General features: G+C 29.9%; 1 protein-coding gene across 1 annotated transcript; it reads left to right on the top strand.

Moving 5' to 3' along the window:
• Positions 1 to 5,807: 5,807 nt before the first annotated feature.
• Positions 5,808 to 14,584, top strand: LOC126735521 (insulinoma-associated protein 1a-like). The gene is made up of 6 exons (XM_050439560.1): positions 5,808 to 5,881; positions 8,289 to 8,544; positions 9,387 to 9,516; positions 9,625 to 9,769; positions 13,894 to 14,092; positions 14,207 to 14,584. Exons 1-6 carry the CDS (start codon positions 5,829 to 5,831, stop codon positions 14,249 to 14,251), a joined length of 828 nt encoding a protein of 275 aa, XP_050295517.1. The 5' UTR covers positions 5,808 to 5,828; the 3' UTR covers positions 14,252 to 14,584.
• Positions 14,585 to 26,929: the final 12,345 nt, after the last annotated feature.

The raw sequence follows: 26,929 nt of genomic DNA, 5'->3' as shown, positions 1-26,929 counted from the left end.
TTCGAAAATGGAGATTCTTTACAAGTGCAACCATGGAAATAGAAACAATTAGCAGTGTTTATAACATTATTCTTATCCTCGATTTTACCTTTATTTGTAAATAGACGTACTTATTTGTTTTCTTGTTACTTAAATGTAAATATTTCTGAAACAGTTGAGTTTTGAGATAAGATGTATTGTAAGAAACTTGCTTGGAATTTCGCCTATATTTCTTAAATGCAATTAAAAATATAGCATTCTATTTAAAAAAATTACCGACGACGTCATATCTTTTTTTTGTTCCACCCTGTATACAAAAATTTATGTCCGAGCGTTTTCTCAAAAAATCATGTCTCTAATTTTTATCGAATTTATGCGGAACTTTAGGCGGTCCCAGCCTAACTCTATCTACCAACGGCTGACCACTAAAACAACTGCAAAAAAAATACCGCACAAATATTACCTCATAAAAGTTATATAAAAGTTTTGTTATACCTGTCAAAAAATACTTAACTAAATGCTTTTGTAAACTTAGAATATGAGGCATAGGTTGGATACCGAAGTTCAAGAACTTTATGGACAAATTAAAAAATATAATGTGGCCGTGACTATAAATCGTGGCATTTTTTACTGGCATCATTCCAATTTATCCTTTGCTTGAAGTGAATATTTGTCTATCTTTCGCACTTACTTATAGAATGGTAAGCTATTTTCAATGACGCGCCATACTTCTAAAAGAGCACATTCCGATCAAGTGTACAGTGACCTGTAATCTGTAAGAACCGATAAAATTCTTCTATGCCGAGACAGCAATCAGACTGCTTAGCTCATAACAGATCTTTATCTTATTTGCATCTTGATAAGAACAACACTTTATTCAATTCGCCTTAACTTGGGAGATTGACCTATAATTCATTCGAAGAACGTTTAGACTTTCGACGTTTGTTAGTTGAGTAGCTGATTCGATTCTTAATAACGCATTCGCTCTCTCATCATTTCCGTTCATTCCACTATGTCCTGGAACCCAGCAAAATAGAACTGGTTGCCCAACTCGTCCGAGGAAAACAAAGTAAAATTAAAGAGCTTTTAGACTTCGATAACAGCTTAGTCCTAGTGGGGATACTAATACTCGTGTAAAAGAAAACTTTGGAATACAAGAAAAAAAAATTTTGAAAACCGTAATCGGACCTAAGGAAGTACAAAACAAAGGACAAGAAACATAAAATTATATACAAGAAAAATCACCGGTGTAGGATGCAGCATTTCTGATCGATTTTTCATTTTTAATGTTCAATTATGCAAAATGAAACCAATAAGAATATATAATATATAAACAGTTTTATAAATATATTACACTACAGAAAACTACTCTACATGTTTATTCTAATCATTATTTTAACAAGATATGTATTAAATAAAACTTATTAAATAAACCAGATCTTAACAATGCAATTAAGAACTGCTATAATGAGTGATGCATTTGATCTATTTACATTTCATTCATGCATTTACCATGGTTTCGACATTTGGTCGATGATTTCACACATTCTACGTCGGCTTGGACCTTTTACCATCCTAGGACTTTAATTGCGTCAACAATTTCCCAAAATTACATCTGATGATTTTATCACTGTAATCAAATCCTTACGTTCTTCAACCAACTTTGGAGTATTGAATGATTCTGACACTTAAAGGGCACTTGGCTGTCAAAGCAAACCATTATTTTCCTACCAGTCAACGCAATGTTTGACTTTGAATATCTTTCAGATAAACTGGAGATGATGGATTCTTCCTGATTCAATCAAAGATTAGCTGCCCGGGTTAAAAGTAACTTTCTTTCCTAGAGCGTAGTTTGAAAAATAAAATATTGGCAATGTTAATTTCATATATAATTTTTTAAACGAACTGGACTGGTAAACAATAATATTTTTAAATCATAAGATATTGGATACACTATATTACACTGAAATAATATTTTGTCTACCATAAGAACAATAATATCAAAATATGATTAAAACCAATTAGAATCCTAGAAATATGTTACCATAATATACACCCCAAAAATCCTATAACGTATCAATTTAACACAATAAACTTATATATTATGTCAAGTTTCTGGTCCATTTATTTCATGAAGATATTGTCCCGCAGATATTCTATTAACATTCTTTTACGTATGATAAGGCTCCCCCTGACAGCTCTTTCATAAGTTACACAACGTAATTTATATAGACGTTAATATTCGAAGCAAATATTTTACGAATTTCAGAATATTTGCTCATAATGAGATTTTTAAAGAATAATAAACCAGCTTAAAATAAAAATAAATACAGAGGTATAAAATATTTAAAGGAAATATTTCTAATAAACACTTCACTTTGGTGCTTTCTTGCTTTTAAGTTACTATCTGCAAAATTTATCAGCACTCTGAATTTTATGTAGTACGTAACCTAAAGCAACGACCAGTGAAAAGCTTAACGCAGTTTTTAATGTGCTCGTGCAATCCTTTAACCATCTATAACCCTGTGAATTATCTCCGGATTTTCAATGTTTCATATCTATGATTTTCATATCCTCTCTGGATGTACGTTGTATTTTTTGTTCCTTGCTTAGCGAGTATATCGACTTTGTCATTACTAGTTTATTTAAAATATGTTTGGACTTTTTTTCTCGATGTATTAATCGAGTTTTCCAAGACTTTTATTGATGTCTAGCCTATCGGTGCAAATTTGTATGAGCCTATTGTTCACATTTTTCTGTACCATATTTCCTACATGCATTTCAATAGCAGCCATTTCTATATAAATTACTATAGAGCATTTCCCTAACTCATGTAGGTTCACAGATTTCATACCCTGAAATATGCGCTATTAATAACTAAATATCCTAGAGTTTATTTAATAGAATTGTTGTTTTTTAAGACGTATGTGAATAAAAAAATGGCAAAATCTTTAAAGAAAATAGCATGCTCATTTAAGTTATGCATATAGAAAATATTAATGAAAAAGATTATAAGATATTATTATAGAGGATAAAAATAGGCAGTATGTTTGTACATATAAAAGTACTAAGCTAAAGATACTTTATTTTTAAGAATAAGTCGTTTTTTTGATGGTTTGTGAAAGTGGTTTTTTATGTATCACTTTTTTGTATCCTCAAACTTTTGTCGATACTAAATAAGTAAAGGAAAACTATTTTAGTAGAAGTATAAAAGCAAATAACATAAAAACTTAATAAAGAATTAGAAGAATCGACCAACTCTATGAAAATCCTTAGAAGTTGACCTTGTCCTAACGAAAGCCGATAAGGGTAACTGCATCGTACTTATGCTCAGAGCTGAATATTATAAAAAAAGTCGGGGAGTTCCTTAACAGTGATGATTTTCAGATTTTGCCTTACAATCCTACTTCCAAAATTATCCGTCACCTCAGACAGTTATTTAAAACTTGTACAGCTACCTTCGAACATTTTTCAATTTTACTCTACAAACTCCTTCCAATGAATCCGGTTACTTCACTTCTTTATTGTCTACTTAAAATTCGTAAACAACACCGTCCTGTGAGACCCGTAGTTTCTTATATCGATTCTCTAGCATTAAAACTCTCCTCCTAATTCTAACTTCTATCCTCCCTGAACTCACAATTTCTCTAATCCATTTTCAATCAAAAACTCATATGAACTTATCAAAAATGTAATGAAAACATAAATATCCCCTAACTTATTTCTTGTTTCTTTTGATGTTTCTAACCTATTTCTAAGCATCCCACCCGAAGATTGTTTATTGTACACCCGACAACTTTCTCAACGCAAACTCTTTTCACAACGCAAGCTACCTACTCATATCATATTAAAAATTTGTTCTCTTATTGACAGTGTATTGAAGCAAAAGTTTTTTCAAATTGATAATAAATTATATTGTCAAAAGTCTGGTCTTGCAATGGGTTCCAACTTGTCACCATTTCTGGTAGAAGTGTTTATATTTTTTCTTGAAAGGGAGATCTCAAATTGCGAGTTTGTAATGTTGGTATAGATACGTTGATGATATATTTGCACTAGTTCCTGCGAGGACTTACTGGCATTTCTAAACTCTAATAATTCTTCTATTAATTATACTTTTAAACAGGAACAATCAGGCAATCTACCTTTGCTAGACCTTTTAATTAAAAGAACAAACATGAAACTCGAATTTGATATGTATCGAAATCCCACGGATATAGTTAACGGTTATATCCTTCTTTTCAAACTATCCAATTAATAAAAATTTCTCCGCATTCAACTCACTTTTCCATCGTCTTTTTAATATCCCCCTATTCAAAAAACATTTTCAAAAAGAATCTCATTTTTCAAATTACTTGGAACAGTGGTTATCCTGACAAAATAATAAATTCTCTTTATTTTAAACATGTTAACAAATATTTAAATAAGCCACATATTTACAAAAACGATGCCATTTGTAGAAGCCTATCTTATTTTAAAAAATTTATTTTTAAACTGATCTTATTTTGACTTTTAAGTTGCCAAAAGTATTTCAAGAGATTCCAAAGAGCGATTGCGTGTCTGTTTTAGGACTTCGAATAATTTGTCTAAATCTCTAGTCAACACTAAAGTCCAAATTCTCGACAAACACAGATCTCGTGTTTAAAAACTAAAATATTCTCACCCTGACTGCAATATGCGCTACATCGGACATAGCGAAGGAGAATCGAGACGAGAGTCAAAAAACATAGTAAACTCATTGGAAAGAATATTAACCGATTTATAACTAATACTTCTCCTTTCGCCAATCATATTATTGAGGCTAGACATAGGTTTGAACCTGAAGCGGTTCCAAAGTGATCCACGTTTGTCAGAAGGGTTAACCGTTGGATCTTTTGGAAATCCTGAAAATAAATAAAGCTATAAAATCACCGGATTACACTTGCATTAATGAGCAAACTAAATTTGACAGAAACACCTTCTTTAATTTTAACTTCACAATTTTAATTTGTATTTTTTCATATCATCTGTCACAAAAAAAATATTCGTACATGTTTTTGAACTGTTTGTAATATATTTTAGTGTCCGAAGAACAGTTGTCAAAATGCATCACTCCTGAAATTAGGATTGGCATTTTATTTGTGAATAAAAGACTTTCCCCTATTAATTTTTCTATATCTATGAAACTCTCTTTGAATTCTAAAACCTTCCAATTCACCCCATTGAATTAAAATAGTCTGGCCTAAGCCCCGGCCAGTAAATCAGTTGACAATTATTTAAAAACCCAGAGGAGGGTAACTCCACCTCAAGGGTTAAGTGAAAAATACAAAAGTCCATAAAAAGCGTTGCTATAGGAATATGAGAGAACATCTTTAAATAAAGCGCATACTACTATTTATTTTGTAAATACCTTCAACCCTTTCATTTTGCCATGCAACTGATATATACTCTAATATTATATTGATTTACATATATATAACTCTACCTTAAGAAATACCTTAAAGAATCATACACATCAATCTATCTAGAAAAAGAAACCCTAAAGTTCGAGGCGTCACAACGCCTCGCCTTTCCGATAATAATATTCGCGAAACCTACCTATTGTTGCTCGAAATGCAGACGAGCTACGCGACATCAGCATCTTCAAAATCCGTTACAGAACTCCGTCGGAAGCCTCATGCCAATGAAGAACGCTGATGTAACGCGGGCCAATAGCGTCACGGCATTTCGTCCCACCTAGCGCACGTGCGTTACAATTTCGAGGCGGAGTAGCTCCGCTATTGGGGGCTTAAAACCTGGCAACTTCCGACGGAGTTCGGCAATAAGAGTGAAATGCGACTTGGAAGTTAGTCGGTCGTGGTATTCGGTGAGGGATGCCTCGTCTGTCGAGCTATCCTCACCATGAGATGGAATTCGCTACGTTTAGGTAGGGTTATTTGATACAGTGATTGTGTTTTGTGAAGAGTGATTATTTTGATCGTTTTTTTTTATATTTTGTTGAAGGATTTGGTAACTATAGCAAAACTTTATTAAATATTTAAAAATACATATTTTGCTTACGCATTTTAGGGCTATTTTATAATTATAAATAGTTCTTATGCTGTTGGTCATAACTAAGCAGTTGCACCTGTTCATTTTCTTTAAGGAATTAATACAATACTTAATTTATACCCAAAATTTCAAAAGATTTTTAATCTATTTTATATATAGAAATATATGATTAAAATAAACATTACTTTATAGAAATAAATAATATGAAAATTTATTTATAAAACTATCAAATAAAATAAAAAACAAAAATATTCTACGGTAGCAAAAATTAGAGTAAACTAGTAATAACATTTTTCTTAAAAACATTGCATATAACAATTATTTTAGTTAAAGAATTATTTTAAACAATAAATTAAAATCATACTTTTGTCATGTATACTAATAATTGTACATAGAATTTATCGACAATGAGCTATCGAATAAACTAATAAATAATCGTTTTTTTAAAATAATACTTAAATTACTATAAAAGTTTTTCACTAGAATAACTATAGCAGGTAGTAAACTTTTTATCTATTTTGTAAATAAACATCTTACTGATTAATAAGAAAAGTGTATTATCGCAATTATTAATTTTTTACAAGCTAGATTTGCCTGTGATTAGTTAGTCAAAGTTTGCTTTATTTAATCTTTTAGCTTATAAAAAATTATAGCTTGATAATAAATGCAAGTGTACTGCATTAATATTAAATAAATGAGCTTTAACTCATTGAAAATATTTTTCAACTAAAATCTAAGCAATTATTAAAATAATTTTAAAGCAAATATTGCCAATCATGTCCATTTAAGTTATGCATTTAATAAACATTAATCAATTACTTAGTATAATTAAACATCGAATAATATAAAAAATGAGTTTATTACCTAAATTTGATATATAAAAAAGTTATTTTACTCTGATTAAGCATCTATATATAAGTTACTGTTAATGATTTTAAGCTGACCTGGAGATCTCAATTTATATTTTTGGAGACCATTTTTTCATTATGTAGAAACTTATTTTTCAGGCTAAGCACTCTTTGTCTTACAATAAGCAGTTTCTTTTTAAAGAATTTTCGTAGCACAAAAATTAGAAAAAAAATATAATGAAATTTATAACACAGCTTAAATATATACTATTAATTAATATATTAAATATCTGAGGTTCTGAGTTTGTTAATTAGAAATACAATATTTAAGGATGTACTTTCTTCTATTATTCATATGTGCAATATCTTAATCAATAAGCACAATTTAATAGTTATAATTCATTTTATGTTTTATTTGTACCAATTAACTTTTTGCAGTTGAATAATGAAAATTATTAAATATTAATATCATACATAATTATTATATCGCAAAATAAGTGGTTTTTTGTAGCCATTTTTTTTTCTAAAAAAAAAACAAAACAAAAATATCATGAACAAATATTTAATTAACTTAAATCTAGGAAAATTCTGTTATTTTAATTAGACAAACTGATTATTTTTATGCAACATATTGTTTCTAAAAATATCGGAGTTTGCAAAAATACCGTCCACTTTTTTTTACCTTAAATTTTTGTTTAAAATCTAAATTATTGTTAAATACGATTCAATATATGAAAAAAATTAAAAATCTGCTTAGAAAACACTCCTTCAAAAGAGGAATTTCTGCGTTGGGACAAAATTTTGAAAACATCCATTAAATAAAATTCTATGTTTAAGTAAACGGTTATTAATCTCAGATTTTTTTAGTGCTATCAAAATCTTTTCCTGCATAAATGCTTTTTAAGGAAATTATTATTTTTTTGATAATGCATAACTTTTTGGCGTCGGAATATGTCTGGAAGGCGTATTTTTTTAATATCTAATGGATAATCTAGATTTAAGAAGGTAGAATAATAAAAAGTATAATTTTTGTATAAGCTTAAACAGTCCTTACTAGTATTTCAAAATATAAAAAATGCATACAGAATATAATTTTCTGTAAGAAATTTAATATTTAAGAAAAAGTAGTTTGTTTTTAAACTTTTCTGCAACCTGAGTACAAAACAGTTTTTTTCATATGAAAAACGATTATTTGTGTTCATTTTAGAAATGGCCATGTTAACTCTCCCAAAAATTAACCACGAGCTGTCCCTCTAGATTATCTTAATTAGCCTTAATATTTTAGTAGTTACATTCACTTTGACTCAACTAAACTATTAAGCAAATAATAATAAACCCCCGCGATTAAAGAAAATATTTAAAATTAAGTTTTGTTTGCTTATATAAATATTAACCTCATATAACATGTAAAATAAAATAATTCTTTTTTTATAGATCCCCGCACTTTTATCCACCACAACCAACTCTATTACAAAGACTGGGTATCGATAGGCTAAGCTTGGATACTAGCTTTTTGCAGTTCCAACATTACATACGACACACAGAGCCATTGGAATTAACTACTACGGCGCCATTGGACTTAAGTGTTAAGACACCTTCAACGCCCATTACTCCTCCTTGTACTCCGTCTCCAAAACTCAAAAGTCCTCAGACACCATTAACATCAGAAGTTCCAAGTAAGAAAGTCAAGGTAAATTATTAGTTGTGGTATTATAGTTACGTGTTTTACTGGGTGTTTCCTAATTGCCGTGATAACATTAATAAAGACGTGTCCATTGGTTATATGTCCGAAGATTTGGCATTGTTTAAATGGCAAAAAAATTTCCGCTTTTAAACCTTCTTGTAACATTTTTTTTTAATATACGTACTAAAAATAAAACTTTATTAATTATTTTCGTAGTAGTAAACTACTCAGCTATGCTGCCGGTTGCTGAGGGATATTAAGCATAAAAAAACGTTTATAAGTATTGTAATTTTAGTGAAATCATTTGAATTTAACTTAGCTTTTACTAGTTTTGATAAAGTAACACTTCTTTATTTATGGTAATTTTTTATTCTAATTTCAATGAAATAATATTACAGAAATGTAATTTAGACAATGATCTTATAGCTTCTTGATTCAATAATATATCTCAAACTTTCAAATAAATTAACAATGCATAACTTAAACTGGTTAAGTTAACGCTTTTTTATTTCAACATTTGAAGCTAAAAATATGAAATATTCAAGGAGATTTATACCTAAAATGATAGGTTTCTTAGTAATTTTTCTACCTCATGGGAAGTAATTGACTTAAAATCACTAAATTGAAGACATTTAATCCCCTAAAGCTTATTATGATATGTTAGGTTTGACTAGGGGGACTAAGAACGTTTTTTCTTAAACTAAACCATCTAACTATATACTAAGATCATTTGCCATGTTATACTTGCAAATGATCTTAGTAAAAAAACTTAAATTAATTGTATGTGTTAAAAAAATTGTAATTTATTGCATAATTAAAATAATAATAAAAGCAGTCTTTTTTTGCAGTTTTCTTCTCCAACTCCGAAGAAAACCAAAGCGACTAGAAAACTTCAGTTCGATGAAGACAACAGTTCTCCAGTTTCCGGAACAATTATTCGGGAGCTGGGACCTGACGAACACTTAGTTGTAAGAAAAGGTATGTTTAAAAATAGGTTACAAAACTTATGCAAAAATAGTTATCTGCCTTATTGTTAGACCTTTAATCCAAAAAATATCATTAACAATCTACTTATTATTTATTTAGGAGATATCGATCCAGCTTTCAACGTCGTTGAAATAACCGAGGAAGCAAAAGCTGAGTTAGCAAAAATTGAAAACCACATCGGGGATTATGTTTGTCGCCTTTGCAAAGAATTATACGAAGATGCTTTCGGACTGGCGCAACACAGGTAATCATTATTTTATAACAGTTTAAACTTTCGTAAACGATCATATATAATATGTTCTATAATGATAAACTGGTTCACAAGTTGATTACGACCAGTGTAAACGCAAATACTAATGTTTAATCAATAATTGCTTTAAAATATTTTGGTCACAGTGCACGAGCATGGTGGGTGCCATGCGGGAGCACCTGTTGGCACGCGCCAGTATATCGCAAGTGCAGCATAGCGTGCCTTGGCGTAACTAATTCGATCACTATCAATTTCTTGTCTAGTTGAGTATAACATACATATTAGCATTTAGTTTTTATTTAAAAAAAAATACATAATTGTTTTAAACATACGAGTTAATTTGGTAGGACTTTATTTATATTAATAGGATTTATATGACTTCTTAATCATTTATTGAGTCAAATAAAACTCATACAAATTAGATTACAATGAGGTTTTGAATTTCGTCAGTTGTTTGACTTTTCCCGTATACCATAAGGTTGCCTAATAATACCTCTACTTCATTGTTAAAATTTACTACCACAAACGTATGTATATTATACAAACAAAAACGCGATACAAATCAGACAACTGACGTGAAAAATTGGTCAGAAATAGGTGATTTTATAATAAATTTACAATAAAATGATAATTCTCTATTAAAACTTTTCATATTTTTCAATTTTTGTTGTGGACAAATGTCCACAATAGACTATTGAGTGGAAGGTGCTCTCTGACTAGTAACCATTCTAAAGCCTATATCTTGTCTTTTATTGATGTTAATCTTGGTTTTCCTAATATTATGCGTAAAGCTATATTTGGCAACTTTTGAACTCGGGAGAACTCATTTTGTTTAATTAGTTAATCAATAATTGAAGTGAGGCAGGATAAGTACATTGTAATTAATTTTTTTTTGGTCAAGCTTAAGTGAGGTGAACACCTAGATAAATAATATAGATCTTATATGAAATCTTCATCATAGCTTTTAAAATTTAACTCCCGATCACACTACTCATAGAACTCAATTAAATTACAGCACTCATAGGCCGATTTTAATATACTATTTAATTTAACTTGAAGCTCATGTGTGCTCGATACAGTAAAATAAAATAAAGCACTATCTGCAAAAAGATAATTAATTAGTGCATTCTTTAATATAATATACTAAATCCAAGGGTCCTACTACACTACCCTGTATAACGCCACATTCATTTATTAATTGTTTCGATAAAACATAATTAATTTTTAATACCTGATTTGTATCTTTTAAATACATACTAAAGTACTCGAAAATAGCACCAGTAGATGAATTAAAATCTATATTTTTTCTAATCAGCCATTAAACGCTAAACAACAGTTACACAGTTAAATTTTTCTCTAAAGCCGGATTAAAAGTCACTGATTAGGTGGTTAACATTAAGAGAGTTAACAAGCTATGTATACAACTTTTTCCAATATTTTGTCTAAGACATAAAATATTTATCATTCGTAGGTCATTAACTAAATTAAATTTATTTACTTTTGGTATCGCAATAACTGTTATAGGTATTTTACCAGTTTTAAGAAAACACTTTATTAATCTTAGCAGTGGTTGTTTACTGTTCTCAAAAGAATTTTTAAATAGGCTAATATTAATTTCATCGGGACTTGTTTTATTCGCGATGTTGAACAAAATTTCTTTAAGTTCCGTATAATTAATTGAATTAAAATTTAAAAAATTCTCTGCAATATTTGTTCTATCTACATCTAATAGAATTTTATTGACACTGTCTCAGTGGCGAAGCGTACGAGTAGACAAGGTAGACACTGTCTACCCAAAATTATCCAGTTATTTCTCATTAATTTATTACGTAATTATTTCATGTAATTGTTAAATTCAAATTAAAAAAAAATAACACAGAATGTAGTCGCTCTCCTTACTATTATTATATAGTATCTAAACGGCTATAATATCTATCTATCTATAATATCTAAGGCGCGCCCCGCCCCGCCTGACGCACCAATTAAAATAAAAATAAAAATGCAGGGCTGACACCCAATTAATGTATACGAGCCCTAGGAAGACACATTGATATTTGTCTTCCGAAATTTGGAGCATTTAATCGAACCATTTATACGCATCAAGCAGGTGACAGAGGTCCAGCCGCATTAGTATTCAGCCTATTACGTATGCAAAATTTACTCGCGGGAAAGACACTTGAGCTTTTGTCTATCGAAGTCGACCAGCTATTTTATTATGCTCTTGAGGGTTATTGTTTATGGACACGCTTGATCTGGTCGGCCGCAATACATCTTCAGTTTTGTTATATATTAGTCTTATAATATTTTGTTAATAATTAGTATTTTTATTTTTGGGTGTATAGAAAAGATTTTTTTAGTGGATATTTTAGGGGTTATTTATGAACGACTGTTTGATATTGGCAATTGTATTTTAGTTGTGTTTTGTGTTTTTATTTGTCTTTAATTAATTTTAAAATAATGGATATTAGGGATTTATAAGTTATGGTTATACCTATGTTGTGTTCTTTTTGTACGTAGTATTTATTTTTATCTATCTATCTTTTTATGCTAGTAGTAATTATTTTTTTCTTTTTTATATCACTACATATTTTTTCCCTTTGAGTTAATATTTCATGCGCTTTCATTCTCTATTTCATTAAAGTCAATAATATTGAATACACATTTTTTTCTAATTAACAATTTTTATTGTTTGTCTACCCGAAAGAAAAGTTCACGCTTCGCCACTGCACTGTCTATAAAATAGTGATTTAATTTGTTAGGTAAATTATTTTTTGTATTAAGTTCACTATTAATGTCCACTTTCTGTAAATTCATCGCATGTTTATTTTTTGGTATAAATTCTTGCATAGTTTTTCACATCTCTTGGATTTTCCCTATTTCCATATATCTTGTTTTTGTGATTCTTTCTCTTTTGATCCCTTATTCTTAATGCTAAATTTATTTTTTCTTTGTAATTATTGAAGTTTTCGTGAGTTTTTTTTTTAATAACTTACATCTCTATGTCTAGTAGCAGCTTCCACAACAACGTTCCATCAAACCTTTTATCTGGGATAAACTTGAACTGTTCTCAACGGAGCTATAATATCTAGTGCTAAAATAGGGAGCTATTATATCTAAAAAGAAAAAAAAATAGTTTTATAAAATTATATTGCAATATATATGTACATTTAGTTGTTCGTTCATTTTTTGAAAGTGGCTATGAAGAGATCACAATTATTACGTTATAAAATTAATTTGGTTTGCCAATTTTTTTTTAATCCTTCATCTTGGTCTTATTATCCCTTGATATTTGCAAGTCTCACAAGATAAATTTTAGAAGCTAATAGGACAGAAACTTAGATAAAATCTAGGGTGAATAAGTAAATAACTTCTGATGAAAGTTAAGAAAACTTTTAATACAGACTTGTGTAAAAACAGTACAGAGATAGAACATGATTCCTTCATGGATTTTTAAAAGATTTTTTAGGTTTTATTTTCGTCTCTTGTTTATAGTGATTACTTACAAAAATGTTCCAGTTTAGGGCAAGCTAAAAAATATGCATTTTTTACCCAATTTCAATACTGTCAAATTTCTATATTTAAGATTTGCATTTATGACCTTAGGATAATATAGATATAGATGCCAAAATACCCAAACCTTAACTCAAAGAGAGAACGATAATACTTCACCGATTCCTCACTTGCCCTTGTCACTTGTCGACTTTGCCAGAGGCAAAATTAAGTACGGCACACGCCTTATCTACGTTCAATTTGGGTCGAAGCTTAGTTAATAGATAGAAATAAGAGAAAATGCTATCGTTCTCCTTTTACCTAATTTGTTATTTCTAAGCTAATATATTGGGTTCTGCACGCAAGACCTTACTTGGCCAGACGTAAATAGAGATTCTGCTATATCACAGTTCCGTCCAACGTATTCCAAAACTATGCTGTCTTTCACTTTTACCTTTAAATCTTTTCCATTATCACAGGATGGAAATGTCTATGCACGTTTATTGTGCAAATTATAGCTCCTATACTTGTTTTATGTTCGTGGTCAAATCTTTGTATTGGAGTATTCCAAATTGATTTTCTATTTATTTATACATAGTGTTGTGATCTAATTAAGCTTTTATTTCTAGGTGTTCCAGAATAGTCCATGTAGAATACCGATGTCCAGAATGCGATAAAGTTTTTAACTGTCCTGCTAACTTGGCTTCCCATAGGAGATGGCACAAGCCAAGGCCAACCAAAGAAAATAAACAGGAAGAAGGGACAGTGGGCGAGTCAGAATCAGGAGAACAATTTCCGTGCGGTGAATGTGGCAAGGCTTTTAGACGAGTAAGTTTTTACCTTTCTTATATTATCATTTTTTTCCAAACAATTTCATTTTAGCGTTTAGCATACTGTTACGTGAAGCTGTCTTTTTTTACTAAAGATTAGCTTTTTTTTTAGATAGCTTACCTTCGTAAACATCAAACTCTACACCAAATGGACTGACAGCGGCTTGTGCCTGTAAGGCCAATACCGCGTCTTCCACCTAGTCTATGGAGGCCACCTCCCTTACCTCCCGCCTGCGGAGAACCTTTTATGGGTTCGGATAGGTACTTTCCTTCTATATCTTGGATGGATTTCGCAAACGGCAGCTGTAAATAGGCTTGTATATATATTTTTGTATATTTATTATGTAGGTATCAGATCAAATTTATTATTTAAAAATAGATAGATAATGCGACAATATCTAAATTATTATGGTTTCTTTTCTCATTGCAAAAATCTAGTCAGAATGAATCTAGTCATTATACAATTAATTTTATTCTAGTCATTTAGTTTTTAGTTATTTCGTTTACTCATACTGATTTTTTTTACGATAAACCCAATATCGTACACATTTAAGTTATGCTTGATTAAAACTTATATCATTTTTAAGAAGTTTTTAGTTTAATAATTTAAGAAAAGACCGAAGAATTTGATTGTCTTATATAATTTAATAAGAAAACTTAATTGGTGGAACTGGTCAAACTTCAATTCACTCAAAAAACCTCGTTAGTTTTTCTTAATTTAAAATGTAGTGAAAATAATTTAGTCATAAAAAATATTCTAGTCACTTTCTAGTCATGAAATGTTTACCAAAATTGTAAATTTTAAATGATCCTATAAAATGTGTAAGCTTAGTATGGCCTTATTGTGCTTAAGTGTACTGAATACTGATACATAAAAAAGGCTTCCCATCTTTGCATTTCAATGAGAGTAATAACTTGATATGATAATAAGTATTAAAGAACTTCTTACCAACAATCTTATTTCTCATCATTTGACTGATTTAAAGGAACGTAATCTTGTAATAGCTTAACCAGCATATCTCTTAAAATGTAAAAGAAAAATAGAATTTGAAATATGAGTGGTTGTAAGTCAGTCAAACATAAAGACCGAAAAAACAATTTCTTAAGTTTGATTTACTGAAAACAAGTAACAGTATTTAAGCAAACTGAGCTCTCCAGATCACTCCAATAAAATATGAATTAGGAGTCAAAATGTCTAAAAATTACCTAAAAAATAAGCGTGGCATAAATGTGGTATAAAAAAATGAGCGTGGCAATGACAATGGTTAACTTAAAATTTAATAAAATAATTTAGAGCTTTTCTACAATTTATTGTATGAAAATTTTTAGGCTAGTAAGTAAAAATTTTTTAGTTTTTTTTAAATTTTCAAACAATTTTTGTTTTTTCCTGATTTTATGACTCTTATTGTTTCTCATTTAAAAGTTAAGGTACAAGACCTTCCTAATTTAACAATATTTAATTGTTTTTTTAGCAAAATTCATGATATACTTATCTTTTTGAAACAAATATACAGTGGTGGCCAACTAATTAGAAACAATGTGAATAAATTAATAAAAATCATAAATCTTTTGTAAATAAAATTGTTTATTCTTAAATTTCTCGCCCATTGTCGTAACTAACATTTACCTTTAATATTACCATAAATTTAGTGGATTTGTCTTAACATATATACTTTTAAAAAAAAGTAAATTTTTTATACAAATCTTTAATTAGACAACTAATTAGAAACCAAAGAATTATCCATTTAAAAAAATAAAATAAGAACTCTTAAACCCTAAATAAATCAATATTTTGTAGCAAATCCCTTATTTTCAATGACAGCTCTACATCTCCTGGGCATTGACTCCACCAGATGTTGACATTTCCCTAGTGGTATCGATTTCCACGCCTGCTCTTCTTCTTCCGCCAGATCTTTAAGGTTTTTAATATTTTTATGTTCTAAAAGTTTTTTCAGGTCTCTCTAAAGATTCTCAATGGGATTGAGATCCGGACTACATGAGGGCCAATCAAGTACATCAACATGGTTATCGTCAAACAATTTTTTTACAGACTTAGCCGTGTGCTTGGGATCATTGTCTTGTTGCAAAACCCAAGACACCGGCAAAGTTTCATCAGCAAACGGCAACATGTGGTTCTCCATAATATCTTTATATTTTTCTTGGTCAAGAATACCGTCAATTTTCACTAAGACCAACACCACGTCACGAAAAACATCCGCATAATTGTATATTTCCACCTTCATGTTTGACCGTGCTGGTTGTATACTTCGGATTATTTTCCGTACCCCTTGGTCTTCTCACAAATATTCTACCATCACTACCAATGCGATTTATTTTTGTCTCATCAGTCCATAATACTTTTTTCCACTCTTTTATGGTCCAATTAATATGGTCCTTAGTGAATTTTAATCTAGCCTGGCGATTTTTCTTCTTTAGCAGTGGTTTCTTGCGGGATACTCATCCAAATAGGTTGGCCTCATTAAGTCGTCGTCTTATAGTTCGTGATGATATCGCGATAGCTGGAGAAAGTTCTTCTTTAATCTGGTTGGAGGTTAAAAATGGATTCATTTTAGCCATTCGAACAATTGTTTTATCAGTTCGTTGGCTGCTTTTGTTAGATCTTCTCTTGCGTGGAATATTTTCGTACGTTTTATGTTCTTTTATGTGTTTGAGTGCATAGAAAACCATTTTTTTTTTAACATTTTAGGTGGTCAGCTATTTTACTATAAGTCCAACCTCTTTCCCTTAGCGTAAAAATTATTTTACGCATTGACGGATCACAATTTTTTTTTCTACCCATTTTAAACTGTGGAAGATAAAAGACAAGGCTTGTAGATACAAAAAACACAAATTGTTACCAGTACAAAGGTTTGAAATGAACTATACGCGCGTTTATTTTCATCGTTTCTAAGTAGATGGCCAACTGTGTTATCTATAAATTTTGTTTATATTCTGCATCTTACAAATTTCTTAGTGGAATGTCTATAAATAAATTATATATTGCTGTTGTGATAAACAATCAAAATTTTACAACAAGTTGGTTTTAATTTATTTTAAAGAACTGAAACATTGAATAAAGTATTTTTCTTAAATCGTTTCTAATTAGTTCGCCACCACTGTATATACGTTCTATTAAAAATTTATTTTTTTATTTTCTACTATTTTTTGTCACAAAAAAGTTAGATATTAACAAAAAGATAAATATTAACAAAATTTATCGAAAGAAATATTTTGCATTTGGATTAAATATTTTATTTTCAATACAAGGTATTAATTACGTGCGAGGTCACTTTAATATGTCATATCTTACTTAATTTTAAAACAAAAAGTATAGAAATTAAAATTGTTTTATTTTTAGTATATAACATATATGTTTAATTAAATTAAATCTTATGGCATTTAAATTATTTTTTAAAATCATTTTTCTTAAATAAAGTAAATTTAATTTTTATCAGGGAATAATTTATACTTAATAAATTTTCAGAAGCACAAAGATAAAACGAATTCAACTCTACACGTGTTTCGCCCGAAACCAGAACCTCATCAGACAAAAAAAACTTTGTTTTTCTTTTATTTCAAATACATGTTTGGTCTTTTTAAGAAAAATTATTGACATATCTCTCGTTACGTTTCTTACGAAATTGGTTTTCTTAATATTTCATTTAACCGTCCAGGTGTCCACCACTACATGACTTATATCATTATCTTATTATCTTACGATAATAAATATTAAAGGCTCATAGGATAATGCTATAAATAAAATCCAGGAAGTAAATTAAATATTTCTTAAGTTGAAAAACTTGTTAAGAAAATCAAAAAATAGAATTTAGACAAAACTGTGGCAAATAAGATAATGACCAAATTATGGTAAAATACTAAGAAAATAATTACAGGCTTAGTTCAAAAAAGGTTTTTTTTAAATAATTTCACTTCTGTACATTGAAAAAATTCGTAAAGTTTGGTCACATAATAAATTAACACGCTCTACTAATGCTTTGACACTAATTTAATAATCGTACTATTATCTAGCTTAGTTTAATTTATTTTTACTTTCATCTTCCTATTATTCTAGTCAGTATAGTTCCGAATGAATCTAGTCATTTCTTTCTAGTCATAATATATTTTTATTTTAGATATTAGGTAACATTGAAAAAAATACCATTCCTTTAGAAATTTAATCTAAAAATTAAAACTGCCCAATGGCGAAGACCATTTGATGAAAGCTGATTTTTTTTGTGAATTCTAAAAAATATATAAGTATCAATTTAAATAACTTTAATATTTCAACCCTTATAAGTTTTTTAAAAGAACGTAAAAATATGTATAAATTGTTGTTTTTTGTGACCCAAAAATCTTTTATGCTTCTTGCGAAGTAAGTTGGATTTTAATACTGTATAATTTTCATATGAGCGGCAATATTAAAGGAGGTAAACTTTTAATTTGACACGCGTATTTTTTTATCTATTTATTCAACAAGATAAGAAACAATATTTGCTCTAGTCTATTAGCATCTAGTCATTTTCTAAAAACATAATTTATAAATGTAAATTTCAATTTATTGCCAAGAACATTCCAACCTGTACATAATTAATGTTAGCTAAACGCTTATCTTACGCACTAGTCAGTATTTCACTAAATGATCTCATTAATTACAATGTAAATACATAAATATATATAATTTATTTTTTATACAATTTTATTTCAAATTAATAGGTGTAAGTAGTTGTAGGTGTTTTACAAAATTATTTGAGTTTTTTTTTATATTTTTATTTTCCCATTTTAAAACATATCAACAGCGCAGTTCCTTCATTATGTTTAGGTACTAAAAGTGTTAGTTTGGTAAATCGTTTTTAAATTAGTATATCTATTTATAATTTTAGGATTTAAAAAAAATAAAAACAATGAAACAAAAGTCGTCAAAAAGTGCGGGCAGGGAAAATAGTTTGCAATAAGCTTAAAGCAGCAACTCACCTACACTCTAAATATTTTAGTTGTTATTGAAATGTATTTCAAATTTAAAAGCGAAACACACATTTTCACTACTTTACTTAGATACAAAAAGCAATGCGATTTAGAATTACAAGATAATTTACACTATCGAACAAAAATGGGGAAAGTTTTAAAAAAAATCTTTTTTTATTAGCACAGAAAATCAGATAGTTTCGTGCATATTGAATACGTAATACCTACATATACAGTTTTCATTTAAATGAAAATTTTTCTTAATGCTTAAAAACAAAATATTTTGTTTAAATGAACAGAAAATAGTATTTATGAAAAAAGCACTTCAACTCGTAGTTCTAAATTTAAAATCTATAAAAAGATAGAATAGTGAGTAAAGTATCCTCTTTGGCTATAGCTTCAACATCGCTGCAGCATTAAGTCAAATAGTCCTAAATGGTTTCCTCTCCAATGCAATTTCAGAATTTCGTAAAATTTTCTATCAGATCTCTTTTACTACTATTGTTTTTTTTGTCTTACTCTAGTTTTGCACACAGGTACTTAAAGCAGAAAAGTCCAAGAGTTTTTTTGACAAAAATCATTGATTTGTGTTTTGGATCATGATCCTGTTGAAATTTCACAGCTAAGGCAAATTGTAATCAGCAACAAAAAAAATATATTTTATATTCCTTAGGATGTTATTTCGGGGTGATGTAGTGATGTACTGAGACCAAATCTAAAGATATTCAATTTCCATTTTTCTAAAACTAAAATATTTTTTAGTCTTTGGCTATCTAGCCTGGCCTTCTGGTTCTTCTTACTATTGTTTTTTGGCTGCTCATCTGCCAAATATTTCTGCTTCTCTTAATAATAATAAAGCTTGGCACTACGGTATTCGATTTATGACATGAGATTAAAATAAAATATCAAATTTAACAAAAAGTCAATTTGTAGTATTTATTTTATGTTTCGTTAGCAAAATAACTATTTTATTAAAAGGTCTTGTGCTCAAGCAATCTATTAGTTTGATCCAATAATACATTTTTAAAAGCTTCTCTACTTTTGTCTGATGTGTATATGCCCAACACAAAGCTTTCCAACTGTAATCATACATTTTTATTTCAAAATCAAATCAGACAATGATTTGCGCCAAAAATGTGAATCGTTTTGCCATACGAAATTTAGGAGCAAAAAATGTATTAACTAAGTTATAAGAAATTTAGTTGTAAACTTACGTATAGTTTAATGGTATTAAAGTTATGTGATATTAGTTATTATGGGATATATGCCAGTAAATGTGCACTTTGTGTAGAATACAGGTTAGTTTTAGAAAAAAATTTTTTTATCATTCATTTTCGAAAAAATCATTTCAAAAATATGTTTTAACATTAATTTTTCATTACTACCTAAACATATAGTTAAATAACCCAGTCAATAATAATGTATTTCATGATTCTATATACATATCAGTCTGTATTTGGTATAATTATTTGGTAGAATATACGATGGTTTTTGCGAATGGTGTAACTACCAAAAATACGAAAAAAATTAAATTAATCATTAGCAAATATATGAATATTTTAAAAATAGTGCCATTATTTTTCGAAAAACTACCTATGTATTTACAAATACTTTTCACTCTTTTTTTACAATAACTGAGGCCAAAATATTTCATTTATTAAAAATTTAGATATATTGTTTTTGTACCTGTAATAATAATTAGTCTAGTCAACATAAACGTGTATAAATAAAACTAAAGATGAGTGTGCTTCTAGTCAAAAAAAGAAAGCCAAATAATTAAGATAGTCATATCTAGTCATATTGCGTCAAATGCTTATAATTTAAGTTTTAAAGCTTTACTATTTTAGAGTATTTATGATGGTATATAATATATACGTTATTTGATATGTAAAAAAAAATTAGAATAGGAATGTACTGTAAATATTGTTTAAAAATGTATATAAGAAAACTGTACTGAACTAAAAACGCATTATCTGATACCTCTTGTATTATGTTAGATTATATTATTTATTGTATTATTTTACCCTGTAAGATTTCACGTTTGCTTATTTTTTGTATCAAGTTTGTGCTACCTACAAAATACTTATATTTTATTGTTCTGGTTTTATAATTTACTTTATGGTTTTTGACAGAGTTGTATATATGTTTTGTTCTGCAAAATGCCAAATAAAAACAATAAAGAAAAACAAAACGTAGTTTTAATATAGTGTAAGTTATACCTATTGACAGATTTCTGCAAACAAAGCTTACCTACAGAAAAAAATAATTACTTGACTCTTGGCTGCGTTACTGTTGCCGACTAGATAGTAGCACCACGACCACCTTGTTCAATATAGTTACGCTTGCGAAGTAGACGAAGAGAACTGAAGTCTAGCATGGTTGGAACGTGTCTTTACCTTTCTCTTAACTTTGCCTCCTTTACCACGACCTGACCTATTCGAATACAAAACTTGTTAAAATTAAACGACAACTACAACGTCGTCTGACAGGTACAGCTGCTCGCATTTTAATCAAGTATTTTGAAAGTGGTCTGGTTTGGACCGTGGTCGTCCTAGTTGGCTGAGAGCAGTGGCTAGGTACCTATTTATCATTCAGCAGATTTAATATCAGATAGTTATCAGATGTAATTTGGAAATCGCGTAAAATGGTGATGTTCCGCATGTACCACAGTGCGACAAAGATAATGTGGAAAGTCGTGATTTCCGCTGCCTACATTTTCTGCATGATTTTTAATGCATCTTAGAGTATCAATTTTAACAATAATGTCTGATTAATTTACTTATTGAGTTGGTTTCGTGTGTGTCTTGTAGTTCCAGTACACAGTTTAGGTCTGATGATGCTGTGTTTAAAAAAAAAATTTAACCCGTCTGTTTTAAATTTTACTTCATATACTATTGTAACTTTATTGAGACTTCATATTTCATTTTTATTTTATTCACTTATTGATTATAGCGCTTATTACATTTTTACATTTGAGAAAAAAAATATTCACAAAGCTTTTAATAAAATTACCTATTTTCCTTCAAAGAAATGTTATATTTTTATTGCTACCTCATACTATAGCTTAAAAGAACATTTTGGATTAGTATAGCTTCGACCAAAATCACCTTCAGAGCTTTAACTTCTTGGAAGAATCTACCACTGTTGCTGACTATGACAAAATCATTATATGTGGAGATTTCAATTTCCCCAGTATTACATAGGACAATGACGACTATGGTATTATTGTAGGACTTAGCTCCCCTCCGGGCCTGTTCTTTAATTGACCATTTTTGATTTCTCAGCCTATTAAAAAAAAAATGACAAAAAATACATTTGGATCTTTGCTCGATCTTGTTTTTACTCAAGACTCGAGACGAGATATTATGGTTACTTTATGGGATAACTCTGTACTGCCCTGTGACAAATATCATCCTTCGATTATATTATATTTAATTTTTCACTTAATCAAAATGAAGTTCCTTATACCGGGTGGTGCGTGGCCGAGCAGACCATAGGAAATCTGTATATACTGTAATATATTGATATACTATAAGTTGATATATTAATTACAATTGATATATGCGTTTCGCAGAAATGATGATAAATAAAGTGACTGTTGATCTACACTAAAAAACACACTGATTAGGTTAAATAAGATGTTTAATTTGGTTAAACAAGTTGCTATAAACGCATTTCTCAAAGAATCAAAGGCCTTGAAAACGTTGAAGAAAAAGTTGGACAAAATGGTGATTAGGCGATAATTCTTTACCACATTTCTTTCTCCTGACTTAAAGACAGGGCAAATTTTTGTTTGTTTCCAGACGTTGGGAAAAGTGCGTGTGCGTAGTGACAGGTTGAAAAGTATAGACAGAGGCTTAGCGAAAGCAGAATCACAACCACGTAGGAGAAAAGAAGGAACACTGTCAAACTCTGCAGTCCCATTATTTTTTAGTTTTTTTTTAAGGACAGTAATAAATCAACATGATTTAATACATTAACATGAATATTTTGAGAAGCCGGTTATATAGGGTGTCACTGAAATGGTGTAAACAAATTCGGAGGGTGATAGTACTCCTAAAAATAGTAAAAACAAATTCCTATAAGCATAGGGCGGATTATTGTCAGTCTACTGTTGTTAAAGTATACGTAATATGCACTTTATTTATGAAAGAGTGAACGGAAACGGTTTTTTGACTAAACGCTTGTATGTCCAAAAATATCCAAATCGCAGGGCACCTTCTCACACTGGATATTTGCGAGAATTCACCAGCGCCTAAGAGACACAGGTTCATTTGATACCAGAAACCAAAGCCGTGGCCATAATTTAACGGTACGTACAGCGGATGTTAAGGAGCGCATTTTAGCACATGTACAGGAAGATCCTGGGATATCTGTAAGGACAATTGCAGCGCGGAAAAACGTGAGTCGCCATTCTGTGTGGATGACTCTGTGTTCTTGCTCTACTATCCTGCTCAAGTCATCTTCTGTCGTTGGTTATTGAGAAATTGGTACTCACAGCTACCTCAGTAAGAACCCCTTTTTTGGCAAATGTTTTATGCACGCTTGAAGCTGGGTTTACAAGAAATGGAATTTATAATTACCATAATACACATCACTGATCGGATGAAAACCCTCATGCTGTTGTGGAAAGTCGACACCAAATTCGATTCTCAGTTAATGTTTGGGCGGAGATCAAGAATTTCGATAAACCTATTGGGCCGATAAAACAACCAAAACATTACTACAAATCTAGTTGTGACAACCTGGTTCAAAAAACTAATGTTTGTTATAGGTCATCCTTCGGAAGCTTTCGGACACAAGATTTTATGAAATAATATTTATTGCACGTAGTGCCTCGGCCCCGAAGTTTACCGAATCCTCACTTTGTCGGATCACTTTCAGCCTTATCATGGCCATTAGTCTTGAGTGCTATTTAGTGCGGTCGTTTGTCACCCTATATGATCTGATATTCTGTGCATATACGTTTACCCTTCGTTTATAGTGAATATAAGAAATCGCCTTTACTGAAATGTACAATAATAGTTAGAAAGTCCAGCTAATAAGTTAGTGCCTAGAAACATATTTAGATGCGTTTGAAGGTAAGTACCTCTGATTTTTTCAAATATAGCATTTCATTTTTAAATAGTGTTTATGTAGGGCGATTGGCATCTCAACAGAGAGGAGGAGGCAAGAGTGAGGTGTTACCTATGTTTTCAGTTACTTTTTAGTTGAATAGGATTTTATTTATATTTAAATGTAGTAGGTGAAATATTGGTTGTTTCTTTGTAAATGTTTTTTTTATTGATTTTTGGTTAAAAGGGCATTTTTGTGTATTTAATTTTCGAATAAATGTTTTTTAATAATCATTTTAGTCCAGTACTTTTCCATATATTTTTTTTGTATAACAATTAATATTTTTTGTTATGATATGATTGTAAAAATATAGTATTTTGGTTTAAGACGAGTCTAAACTAAGCAAGCAAAATGTCTTCAAACCTGTGTATACATTTTGTGCCCTGCATGATATGGAGGAAAGACGCTCACGAATTTGTAGACTTAAATCTGTCATCATGAAGTGCACAAAATATTTACAAAGGCTTAAAGACATCTTGCTTGGCTCGTAATTTGCACTGCGCTTGTACTTTGACTTCAACGAAGATTATTAGTAACAAAATTAAACAAAATAATTGAGTATCATAACAAAAATTATTTTTTTGACTAAAATTGTTTTATTAGAACAAAAACAGTTCGTTATCATGACACAAATTTATTGGTTATTGTGACCAAAATTATTGGTCGTCATACAAAAGTTTTATATTATAGTTAAGTATTATAGTTATCATAACAAAAATTATTGGTTGCTGATGCGAAGAATAAGATTAAAACAAACCAGAAAAGCTAGTTGTGAAAACTAAGTTTATTAGTTTCACTGAAGAAGAACTACAGTTTGTGTAGCCTTTTAACTTTTTGCTTTATGATACCTTAAATACTTAGTTCTGTTAACAACAAACTTTAAATTTTTAATAAAATTTGTGGGTACTACATCAATGTTCTTTATTTTAAATAACCAAAAAATTTAGTTACCTAAACCATAGGAGGAGTTCTAAAAAAGCTACCTAGAGTTTTAGTTACCGTAATAATAGAAACGTCCTGTTCCTCGTACTATTTTATACCTGCTCTTATAACTAATTTGTTGACCTGTCCTCTATGCTATCCACACTTCAGGCTACTATTACTAAGTTTTTAGTTATAGCAGCCTTTTTTTTCTGAGTGCTGATGTTAATTTTACACCTTTCGAAAAGTCACTTTTCTTACAATAATAAACATTTTAGGTTAAATGGTCAATGTTACCTAAATTTTCTAATACACGATCTACCAGAATTTTTCGCGGAAGTTCCCATAGCACGGAGGCATACCATGTATTTTATTCATCATTCAACCAAGTTTTTGAGAGGCGTTAGATAGGATGTGGTGGCCACAAGCTTGGCCAGCAAGTTTTAATCCACAAGATTTTCACTCCTGCGGCCACTTGAAAACGTTGGTTTACTGAGTGCCGATTAATACTGAAAAGCAACTACGGCAACGCATTATTGACTGTTCCAATCAAATTCGTACAATACCAGGGATATTCCACAGGGTACGGAGATCGTGGAGAAGAAGAGCATTTGCATTGAAATTGATGGTGGTCACTTTGAACATTTACTATGAATGCATTATTTTAATAAGGAATTTTGGTAATTGATTTATTTCGTTTTTTAAAGCAATAAGATGTTTGAAAAATCATGAAATTTTGATTTGTCAATTAATTATTTAATAACTTCTTGATTACTTTTGGAACACCATAACTTTGATAAGTTTATGTTGAATAACCAGTTAGCAACCTATCAGAGCAAACTCTTTGCGTTCAATTTTCTCGAAAACCATTGCTCTGGGCGATGTGCAACAAGAGTACCCTTTTGTTGGCAAAAGTATGTAGTTTTCAAAAACTGAACCCACGTTGCGAAGAAAATAACTTTAAAAGTTATTTACGAAACCCCCTACCATTGCAAAAACTACGCTTTCCGATTTTCCAAATAATTTTTCAGTATCACTGTTTGATTTAGGGTCAAAATTGATGGCAAAGGATTTTTTTTCGAAATCTTATCTCGTTTTTAAGGCTATAATTTCAACAAAACCGTTTTTTAAATTGACCCTTCTAGTGCCTCTAACTTCCTTAATTTTCCGCCCTATACTTATAGGAACTTTTTTTACTATTTTTAGAAGTACTATAACCCTCCGTTTTTTTTAGACAATGTCAATGACACCCTGTATATGACTGAAATCAGCAGATTGAGTGGAGCTGTTATACACGCTACCAAAGAAATTTGCAAAGGTATTCATAATTTTTAGGAAAGTAGACAAACAATTGTTATTATAGTTTAAAATATTAGGGGTTCTACAACAACTTTAAGCTCAACTTATGATTTCGTTCTTTTCTACCTACTATGCAACCTGTATTTTTCCTTAAGAGCTGCCACAATTGAGCAGTATACCAGCTGGGGTGATATTTATTTTCACAATGTCGATAATGAGAAAACTATAGAAACTGAAAAAAGTGCCAATGACATCATCAAATAAAATGAAAAAAATAGCCCTTCTAAAATTATAGTTGACACTTGAGTGGTTGGTTTCAAATTACAATTCCTATTGGGTTCTGCTTTAAATGATATAACATTAGGATGATAAGCATCCTCTGTTAGCAAGTATTAAATCATAGGATATTACCTTGTATGTACATTAGGAATATTATTAACTTGACACAGATCAGAAAACATCATATATCAAAGACATGCGACCTTTGTATTTTTTTTATTCATTCTATAACATGAATATTGATGTAAAAATGATGATA

Source organism: Anthonomus grandis, chromosome 4 (genome assembly GCF_022605725.1).
Source record: "Anthonomus grandis grandis chromosome 4, icAntGran1.3, whole genome shotgun sequence".
Taxonomy (NCBI): Eukaryota; Metazoa; Arthropoda; class Insecta; order Coleoptera; family Curculionidae; genus Anthonomus; species Anthonomus grandis.
The sequence above is the reverse complement of the archived record's forward strand: the minus strand, read 5'-3'. Positions and strand labels throughout refer to the sequence as shown.

What these genes read in the sequence shown, in the direction of transcription:
- LOC126735521 (XM_050439560.1), top strand. Translation starts at nt 5,829, where the DNA reads ATGCCTCGTCTGTCGAGCTATCCTCACCATGAGATGGAATTCGCTACG. An exon ending in ATGGAATTCGCTACGTTTAG is followed by an intron (nt 5,882 to 8,288) that starts GTAGGGTTATTT and finishes CTTTTTTTATAG; the next exon opens with ATCCCCGCACTTTTATCCAC. An exon ending in ACACTTAGTTGTAAGAAAAG is followed by an intron (nt 9,517 to 9,624) that starts GTATGTTTAAAA and finishes TTATTTATTTAG; the next exon opens with GAGATATCGATCCAGCTTTC.